This window comes from Rhagoletis pomonella, unplaced genomic scaffold, assembly GCF_013731165.1.
Source record: "Rhagoletis pomonella isolate Grant_MI unplaced genomic scaffold, Rhpom_1.0 Rhpom_scaffold_00004, whole genome shotgun sequence".
Taxonomy (NCBI): domain Eukaryota; kingdom Metazoa; phylum Arthropoda; class Insecta; order Diptera; family Tephritidae; genus Rhagoletis; species Rhagoletis pomonella.
In genome coordinates this window covers 60,946,482-60,957,074 of record NW_023458558.1, presented here as the reverse complement: position 1 = coordinate 60,957,074, position 10,593 = coordinate 60,946,482, and the positions used below count along the sequence as shown (strand labels likewise).

At 35.7% G+C, this 10,593-nt stretch overlaps 1 protein-coding gene across 1 annotated transcript; it reads right to left on the bottom strand.

Annotated features, from left to right (window-relative positions):
* Positions 1-877: 877 nt before the first annotated feature.
* Positions 878-4,060, bottom strand: LOC118737908 (probable cytochrome P450 304a1). The gene is made up of 5 exons (XM_036468728.1): positions 3,728-4,060; positions 3,367-3,618; positions 1,473-2,341; positions 1,248-1,392; positions 878-1,179 (listed from the first exon to the last, which is right to left on the bottom strand). The coding sequence occupies exons 1-5, from the start codon at positions 3,819-3,821 to the stop codon at positions 995-997; spliced, it is 1,545 nt and encodes a 514-aa protein (XP_036324621.1). The 5' UTR covers positions 3,822-4,060; the 3' UTR covers positions 878-994.
* Positions 4,061-10,593: the final 6,533 nt, after the last annotated feature.

The following is a 10,593-nucleotide window of genomic DNA, read 5'->3' as shown; positions in this document are numbered from 1 at the left end:
ATTGCAACAATGAAGCATTAGGCACCCCGCACATATGCGCCTAATCTTAGTGGAGTAATCGTTTCGACATGCCGAATGCCTAACGACTCGACTTCTGCATGCTACCGCACCCTGCATAAACCCTTGTCATTAATTTTTAATTATTTTCTGTTGAAATGACAAATAATTTTTATTTACAACACAAAAAAGTAAACAAATGGCGATTTAAAAATAGAAGGCGTTTTACAATGTTGGGCGCTTCGATTCATAAATTTTTTATGATTAGGCGAAAACATGATTATGAATTGTAATGTACAGATCATCATTCAAATACATGTGTTGTGTAAAATTTGTATCAGACATACATACATACTTCCCAGCCACTTTACAATAGGGCTGCCATAATCTGCTTCCCTGCATGCCTCCTAGAAAGGTTTTTCCTATTTACACTTTACGCGAATGTACTTAAATAAATGTTTTTATTACTTAGCATTACAAATAGGCATTTAAAGTCTAAATAAAACTTTTTGATATGAACCATAAATAAATCCCTTAAAGAAGTATGATTTTTATGAATTAAGAAAAAATTTTAAAAGAACTTCTTCAGAAGGCGTCCTACAAAAGCCCTTCTGAAAGCTCTTTTTTGAGTAGCGAAAGCAGAGGCCCTTCAATTTGTGCCACTCCATACACAAAATTAAGGAAAAAGGAAAGAAAGGCCTTTTTGATAAGAGTTTAGCTCCAGAAATTACCTGGGTAGTACTTATATATGACCCTTCAGCAGAAGGTACTTACCTATTTTCCCAGTGGATACCTAAAAAATTTTTAATTTAAATCTAAAAAATAATGATTATTTTCCATCCCTGGTTCAAAAAAGCAGGAATACACTTTCAGTGTCCAAATTAAGTAAATACGGAGCATGAATGTAGTATGCATATGTATATGCATGTATGTATATATGTATATATAGATATACGCCAATAACAAAATCTATTCAATCCATTTAATTTAAAAAGCACTATTTTCTTTCCTCTACTTGCACCCAAAAGTCTAGTGGCGATGTAGAGAGACCGTTTAAATTTTTTGATAAATCAGGCAATTTATCACTAGGAGCCAAAATAAAGTTGAAATTTTGGCACAGTGCTGTCACGATTAGGAACATAATATTTCGAGCAAAAGTTTCGCCGGCACAAAGACGCTTCCCTAATAAAAATAAAGATCATATAAGTTTTACTATTTAGTTAATATAAACGTATTTCATAATGACTAACCAGCACCAAACGGCATAGTAATATCCTTTTTCAAACATAGTTTCCCATTGTCATCCAAGAAACGCTCAGGTCTGAAATTTTCTGGATCACCCCATACGCGTGGATCCGAATGAAAAGCATAAAGTCCCGGTATCACAACTGTATCCTTGAATAATATATTCAAAAATATGTTTCATTTTGCAATTAAATATCTTAGTAATTCGAAAAACCTGAACAAATCACTACCTTTGGTATTTTAAATCCCATCAACTCAGTTTCCTCTAGTGCTCTGTGTGGGAAATCAGATGGCACCAAAGTTTCAATGCGCATACCCTCGCGCAGCGTAGCCTCAGTATAATGTAAATATTGCCGATCTTCCAACGTTGGTAGTCGTCCTCTTCCCACCACAGAATCTATTTCAGCTTGCACGCGTTTCAATACTTCTGGATAGTGCAAGAAATATTGTATGAGGAATCCCATTTGTGCACCGGTAGCTGAGAAGGTGGGGAAAGAAAAGTCTACCAAATCCATGATGAACTGCTCACGATTGTAGCAATCTGAGCGTCCTTCAGCATTTTCCAGTTTCATTTGTTTAATATACAAATCAACGAAATTTCGCTCAAATGATTCATCATAGGTACGCAGGTGGTAATCGACGATCTTCTCAAAATGATTGTACACGAAAACATTTGCTTCCATAAGCGCTTCGTAAGAGCTTGCCTTCGGAAAGACATGACGTATCCATGGCATAATACTCAACATTTTACCATAATCATCTGCTTTGCGTTGAAATTGCATACCCATCTTGACCAAATGCAACAACACTGCTTGCTCTGAGCGTGTGCGCCGCTCATTCAGAAGAATGTGAAAGAATGAATTGGCTACAAGGGGGCTTAGCACATTTGGTATATAAATTCTATAGCCGCCAGGCTTGGACAGCTCATGCTCGTGCGGATAGCGTGGTCCATTTCGTATAAGATCCAAAAGATCAGTGACTTGCTCTTGCATGACAAACTCCAGCTCAGAAAAACGGCGTCCGAACCCAAAATCACGAAGAAAACGTAAAATAAAACGACGTTGTTCTTTCCAGACGGGGCCATCTCGAAAGAAAATGCCTAAATTATGGAATAGAAACGTGTCAATTGTAATTGTATGTGTTTTTAATGCCCAATATTATATTTTGGTGGCTTTTGTTAGCAGGCAACGGTTTTCTGCTGAAAAGATGGAGTATATTAGATTAGGAATGTCCTCGATTTAGCTTTCCCTGATTCCGTATATACTCCTTTGATGTTGCCTTTATGCCGTTTTTAAGATGTTTGACTTTTTGCCTTTTATACCTTTAATTGTGAAAGGCAAGGAAAAAGATCTTATTCCTGATAATATGAAAGTTTCAAACGTTCTATATTTAAATTGTGCGCCACTTGTATCCACCCAGGTCGAGCGCACGTTTGGTATATTCAAGGCTTTTTTTCTTCGCGAAAATCTAATGAAAATGCTGCCAGAAAACTTTAAAGTGCATCTTGTGGTTCAATGTTACTACGACTATAGTGATTGAAGTTTTGTGAGTCAAAAAGCATTTCTAAAATAAATGAATTTTTAGATTATTTTTCGGTTTTTGTCCTTTTTGGTGCCTTATTTTGCATTTTTTGCGTATTCTAGTCTCTTTTCTTGTCTATCTTGAATTTTTTATAGGTTTTTAGGTCCGTTCCCTGCTTATTAGACTCACGTGGAGGCAGAGCTATGGAAAGAAAATTACGACGGCTGCAGCAAATTAATAGCAGAGCTCTGAATTTAAAATTATTCTAAAAAATATGCGCGATCCGCTAAAATTCTCAAATAAGTGGCAAATGAAAAGAAAACTAAAGGTGTGTATCGGAATCAGCGCACCGAAAATCCTGAAAAGATTGTGCTTATTTGTGATTCCTGTTTTCCAAATTTGCCTTAATGTTTTCACAAAATTTCAGTATTATCCAGGAGTTTATTATTTATTAATCTTTAAAAATTACAGATAGTCGTAACCTTACCAATATGTTGAGAACCAAAATACTCAAAGGCACAAAAACATGTTCATCTTTTCAATTACATAATATTTATAACTAAACGCCACAATCTTGCTCCTTTTTAGCTTTAATAAACTTACCAAAAAATTCATGACTTGGCGTTCGCATTGCACCGATATATAGCTTACAGCGTCCATCAAATTCCTTTCTATTCAAAACTTCTTTGACACCTTCGGCATTATGCACCGCCACTACTGGAAGGCTGCCAACATGAAAGCCCACTATATCCGATTTATACCATTTGCTAAATTTCAGTACTCCTTTATGTAAATATTTAGCATTCGCCAACATCATGAATAAATAACTGCCGAAAAGCGGTATGCGGGGAGGTCCTTTGATTCGAATACAAAACAGGAAACCAAAAATGCATTTAAATTACCATTGAATTGAAACTAAATAAATGTAAATTTTATTGCCAATTATTTATTTCACAAAACACACCCGGTGGAAATCCTTCCGGACGACCCACAGCATAACGATAGGAAAAATATAGGCAAATCACTGCAGAAATACACAACAAAATTTCTGTTAACATTTCAAATAATTGTAAAATTGGAGCACGTTGAACGATTAAGTGCTGATAACAGACTAAGTTACAATTAGTTGTATAAATGTGCTTTTGCTTGCCATGTGAGTGCGAAAGCGTAAATATTACAAATATTAATTTAAAACCGAATAAAAAATAATAACTATAATCTCTTTTTAATTGATTGCTGATTTAATCAAAGAAGTCAAGAATCTGTGCTGACTGATGTTACAACAATGCTATATGTGATTGACAGCAAAAATAATATAAAAGAGTATTTTTTTCTAATTGAAACCTAATTTATTGAACACTTAGAAAACGATCTATTTAATTGATTGACGTTACTTCGTTTTAACTATGATTAAAATAGATTTCCTTTATCATTTGTAATCGAGACGCCATTAAAAGCTTCTTGCTTGTTTCCATCAATGAAATCTTACTTGCGCTGTAACATGGCTGGTTCTTATGTACATACATACATATGCATGCATTTATCAACTTAGCCCATCCAGGTTGCTGTTGAGAACCTCGATGCTTTAATTTGCCATAAATTTTGCCAAAAGTTCCAAGGACTAAACAAAATTTTTACTTACAAATTTTAATGAGATTGGTGGCGAAAAAAATTGTACGCCGAAGTAGTAGATAAGTGCCATTTGGTTTATGGTTTATGGAATAACTCGAATTAATATGTTAGACCCAACCAGGGTAGGCAACTCGAAATTTCGTAAAACTCCATACCCATAGATATCTCCTTATGTACAATAAATTGTATGTATGTATTTTAATATTTTGCTGGTCTTTATGTTTATTTTATTTTTAAATGTAATTCATCTATGTATTCATAAACCAAATCAAACTTTTATAAAGTTAGTTAACAAATAAATAATAAAAAATGTATATATAATATTAAGATACATACAGTGGTCGAAAAACTTTAGCCGCACCAAATTTCGACAAATTTTCATGATTATTATTATTTTTTTTTGTTATTTAAATTGAGTTGTGTTTTATACAAATATAGTTCATTGTTTAACAACAACCGTATAATGCCAAGTTTCACATTATTTAAAAAAAAAAATTCTAGAAACGTTTGTAAAAATTAAAATTGAACGAGCTACAAAACTGCATTTTCAAAGTATCTCTAAAAAATCGAATTAAAAAGCTCGAACTTTTTACGAAAGATTGTTGTATTTGTTTTTTAAATATTGCACAAAGTTTGAAACTTAGATTTATGTGGTTTTTGTTAAAGGATGAAGTAATAAAATTCAATTCAAAAGTAACAAAAACTAAAATAAGGGGTACATATTTGCTTATGTAACAGCGTCTTAAATTCCCCACTAAAACGGTCCGATTCTCGACGCAAACTAAAATTCCCTGCAAATCGAGGAATTCCCCACGAGTTGGCTTCCCTGGGCCCATTCAGCGTGGTTGATAAAGTTAGGCACATATATTATGAGGCTTACATATATCAGATAGCTCTTGTAACGATGTGAACTCATATGCCCCTAGCATGGTATTCGTGTACCTCATTAAAGCTGGATACCTGCAAAGAAGGTGCTCTACGTTCGTCTTCGTTTCTGTAGCTTCTACAAAAGAACATGTTGGCGATACCCAGCCTTCTGGCATGTGTGCTGACCTCTCAATGCCAAGTATTTAAAAATTGTTATTATCCTCGCAACGTCAGGTCTGGGGTTTTTAATGAATTCTGTGTTCACTTTGAGGTTTACATATGCCACATGAGTTTGCATATAGGCAACTATGCATTCCATTTTAAAGCCATCGGTGTACAGATGATGTATCCAGGCGGAGTATATCATATCAGTCGACTTTCGATGGGAGAATGATCCCGAAAGTTCTGTGAAGTCCTATTCAGATCTTGTCGGAAGCCAATGTCATCGTAGGTGGCTATTGAGATTGTCCTGAGCCTTGTACATAGCAGATATTGATGCGGTCTGCATTATGGTTTACAGGAAATACGTTTGTAGTAGCATTGAGGGAAAGTTCTCATTTCCCAATGCATACGGCCCGCTGAACTCTGCCAAATTTTACGTTATTATGCTACTTCCGTGTGGCAGCTGTGAGTGAATAGTTAGAGGTGCGTAGTACTTCTACCGTTTAGTTAATCGTAGTTTTGGCCATTCAATTTTGATAAGAATTGATGGTTGTAAGCCATACAATTGGAGAGACAAATCCACCCTGAGTCGCAGCCCAACTAACTCCTCTTCAGACTGCATCTACCCAATTCAACTGCAATCGTTACACTGCGCACATTGCCACAACTCAGGAGTTTTGGAAAGCCTCTACGCGAACATTTTTAAAGGCTCCTTTTTTTGTAGCGGAAGGCTGCTACGGTGTACTGCTTAAATTCGGGTGAGCTTTAAAAACTGTTCTAACGACTTCATGAGGCGCCGTCTCGGTGGATCGTCCACGGCAATATGTATGCGGTGCACCAGGCATACAATCGCCGTGGAAAATCCGCCGGAAGTGAGCGTCAAGAACGCTCTCGAAAGTTTTCAGAGCAAAGGAAGTTAAGCTGATTGGGCGAACATCTTTATACTAGACGTGCCATCGCCTTCCAGGATTTAGGATGAAAACTACTTTCACTCGCCTCGTGTCAATAGAACATGGTTGAGGGCTATGCATACTCTGAGAATTGATAAAAGCTAGGGCATGACAACGTCTTCCACAGCTTGTAGCATGATCGGGAGAACACCGTTTGGTCCCGGTATTTCGTAAGACTATGTTCAATCAGGCACCTAATTTCAGCAATCTAATATCCCAGTTATTCATACTTGCACTGCTATACCATTTTTACTTAAAAATCAAAACCCGACAGAATTCTACATGGTAAGTGCTATGCGTTGGGTAACCGCTTACACGCAAAGCCCTTTTAACAGATTCTTATGTGACAACTCTCATGCAAAGCTAAGTATGCATAGCTGGGCTATAAGCCTTAATTGTTACCCAATTTATCATACAAATATTGAAATTAATAATGGCCAATTAATAATTATTTGGCAATTAATTTGTGTCAGATTCTCTATGCAACCCCTTTTGACTTGGAGGTATGTTTATTGAACAAATAGCAATCTGCTGTTTTTTTCTGGTCCCCTTTTACAGCTAATAATCCATCAGGGATGGGAAATTGAATTATAAAATTGGACCTAATTTACGGAAGACTTTACTCAAAACAAATTGTATTAGGACTTGGCTTTACTTGGCATTTCCAATTGGCATCAGTTGGCACAGAAAAGAAACGAATCGCGTGCTGTTCTGGAATCGCTTAGGCGATTACAGCGCGAATAGAGAAGGATAAGAAGAGAGAACCCGTACGAGTACTGTCGCTCACCCCGGTGGATGAATCTCTAGCCACAGTCCGCATTCTTCAATAAACCGCCTGTCCAAATCAAACAAATTTGGTATCATATGAAAGAGGACTGAAATAGCTTTTAAACAGAAATAGCGAAGGACCTCTATTTATATTTTTTTTTATAATTTAATACTAAAGAAATGAATATACCTGAAACAAGATTTGTTTTATGGTAATTAGTTAACATTTGTTATTGAAATATTTTTCAATATGTGGCTTTCTTCGTTTAGACACTTCAGTTTTAAAGCTATTTAAATCCTTTTTCATTTGATACCAAACTTGTTTAATTTGGATAAGCGGTTTGTTTATTATCCGGAAAGAACTTTTATTTCGGAATAATATTCGCAACAACCCTGATACATACCAACTATCCTTTGCTCTCTCCAGATAATTAAACACTATCTTTAGCATATACCTTCAGCTGATGAATTTGATGCTGTAGCTGAATATTTTTAGATCACGACACCAGGGTTGCCACTTTGGTAAATTGTTACCAAAATTGGTAGAAAAAATTGGAGTGGTAAAAAGGTAAATTTTTTCTCATTTTGGTAGGTTTTTGTTGAGCTTTTCGTTCCCGATTTATTTTACGTAGTTATCTTTATATTATAAATTTCTGTGCATACTTTTTATATACCTGCAAACAATTTTTTCAGAGTATTCTGCATTGTAAAGAAATTTTAAAGAATTCGTCAAAACTGAATTCGATTTTTTGCCGAATTTTCTAAACTGAAATAAATTACGCACACTTCCATTCTTTTACGAAATTTCGGAAGAAAATCTGTGAAGCAACGAAAATAATGGTGCTATGTGAAGAATATCTTTCAGAATTTTTCCAGAATTTTCATTATTTTTCGTACAGAAATTTCTTTCCGAGTTGGTGTCAACAACTTCATGTAATTTTCTTTGAAAATTCGTAAAAAATCGTTACAGGAATGAGATACTCCTAACGTTTTCCTTAAGATTTCGGGAACTTTGGTTTGCAGAGTACTTACATAAATATAAATGTATATGGATATAAGGCGAACATATCGCACTCCATTCAAAACTAATTTTACTGGAATCCCCAGGAGCTTTTGATTGCCTAAATATTTTAAATGATTATTTAAATACATATAAAGAATTTACTGGTATGTAATGACGCACTATGATTATTCGCAAAAAATTTAAATCAACGCCATTTTTTACCAATAGAAATTGTTAAATAAAAAACACAAAAGACTGGCGACAAAAAAATCAACGGGAAGCACATTTTGAGCTACTCTCAAATATTATTTGCTTTAAACTCGGTACCTTAAATTATTCTAAAAATTTAGAGTAAAAAATTCGAAATTTGGACGAAATTTTTTTGAATTTTTCTAAATGTTGTATGTATGTAGTTTGAATTCTTAATTTTTATGAATTTAGTTAAGGCAAGAAAAAATTTGTTCTTGAAAAAGATTGCGAATAATAAAAAAAAAATCACCAAGTGCCATTTTGAGTCACTGTATTTATCTATAATAACTCGAGTTGAAGTTTATCAAATTATGAAGTTTCGTTGTTGCCTTTAGTTTCATCATTTCCGCTTTCGGTTGAAGGAAACTGCGAATATGCCAATAATATGACTCAAATACCGGATAATTAGTTAAATAAAAAGTTTCTTAAAAACAATTTTAATTCTTATTGAAATAACTAAAAAAATAAAAACTATAGTTTTAATTAAAATAAATTAAAAAAATAACATAAAAATATAGTTTTTGTTAAAATAACTATAAGAAATTTATTGTTAGATATTTTCCAGATTTGGTAGATTTTTCTCAAGTGAATGGTAAATTTGTTTTTCGTCAGTGGTAGGGTTGCCAGGTTGCTCGACACTCAACAAACCCATGTTTTCGACGACTCGGCACTAAAGAACAACAAAAACAAGCTCCATGCGTTATGCGGACTGCGCCCTTCGGGTTGGCTAGACGAGAAGGAAGGTAAGATCGTTGGCCCTAATTAATTAATCACCCTTCCAAGCATAGGTCACATTGTCGTATCGAGCGTATTGTGTGAAAGACTGACTTTAGATCTGGTAAATCACCATAGGCCAGGTATTCATAAAAAGTCAAATCTTGGAAAACCTTGCTAGAATCGACACACTTTCCACAGCACGAAGGAGGTCTTGGGTCTAACTCTAAGCAGTAAAAACATGTCATTATCTGCCACAAACTGGCGTGTCTCGGGGGAGGTATCAATGTCGGACCATATGCATATAGAATTCGAGATGGATCTATTTATTGAACACGAACTAGTTTTCAGCAATCCCAGAAAAACGAATTGGGAACTCTTCCGCTTTACTTTAGAAGAGGGCGTAAGCAGCCCCTAAAACCTAGTTATAACTTAACAGGAGCTTGAGAATGATTTCAGCAGTAGGTGTCCCCAAGGATAGATATACCCAAACGAAATATATCATACATATGTGCTTTGGTGGATTAAGAAGCTTGTGCAAGAGATGTGCTAGGCCAGAAAACTATTCAATAGGGCAACATTGAGATTGGAATCCGTATAAACTTGCACTAAATAGTATCTCAGAGGCCGTACACCTCAAAGAAGAAGAGACCAGACGAGAGCTACACTCCGCATCCGGGTGAGGCAGATACTTGTTGGATGCTCTCTTCCTGTGTTGTACATCAGACTACTGTCGACCAGAAGTACGTGCTCTAACAACCACCTCTGGAAGAGAACAAAGCCTTGCTACGTAGCTATAGAACGGGTGCCATGGGCTTTATCCACACTTATCCCACACAAATCGATAGGACCGGATGGAATCTATCCATGTCACCTTCAAACTCTATAGAGCTTCGCTCTTGATGGGTTACATTCCCAGAAAATGGTCTGAGGTTAAAGTCGTGTTTCTATGGGAAGCCTTCTTCTTACCGACAAAATACCCTCAGTTCCTTTTTTCTAAAAGGCATGGAGAAAATACTGAATCCGTATATCTGAGAAGTCAACCTAAGGGATCGGCCTCTGAAAAGGAACCAGTTTACCTACCAACCAGACAAATCTGCGGATATTGCCATTCACAGCCCTTTGCGTCTCCTACAAAGACTACTATTGTTCCATTTTATCGAAGGGGGAATTTATCTACGGCTAAACTCATTTTAAAGGGTACAGAAATTGAATTTTCCAGTGAATCTAAATATCTGGGGATAACTCCTGATATACACTTAACTGGAATGCACATTTGGGACGCTGTTATCAACAAGGGGCTTTACTCCGAAATGGCCTATTGATAATTCAACACTGTCGTAAAGCCAATATTAACCTATGCTTCTTTAGCATGGTGGACTAAGGCTACACAAAGAACCGCAACTATTCAAATAAATAAATTGCACAGAATAGTTTGCATTGGCATAACACGAGCCTTGAAGACCTGCCCGGCTGATGCCCTCA

Coding starts and splice junctions, on each gene's coding strand:
- LOC118737908 (XM_036468728.1), bottom strand. CDS start 3,821: ATGTTAACAGAAATTTTGTTGTGTATTTCTGCAGTGATTTGCCTATAT. Junction 1,393..1,472: donor TGGGATTTAAAATACCAAAG/GTAGTGATTTGT, acceptor ATATTATTCAAG/GATACAGTTGTGATACCGGG. Junction 1,180..1,247: donor TACTATGCCGTTTGGTGCTG/GTTAGTCATTAT, acceptor TATTTTTATTAG/GGAAGCGTCTTTGTGCCGGC.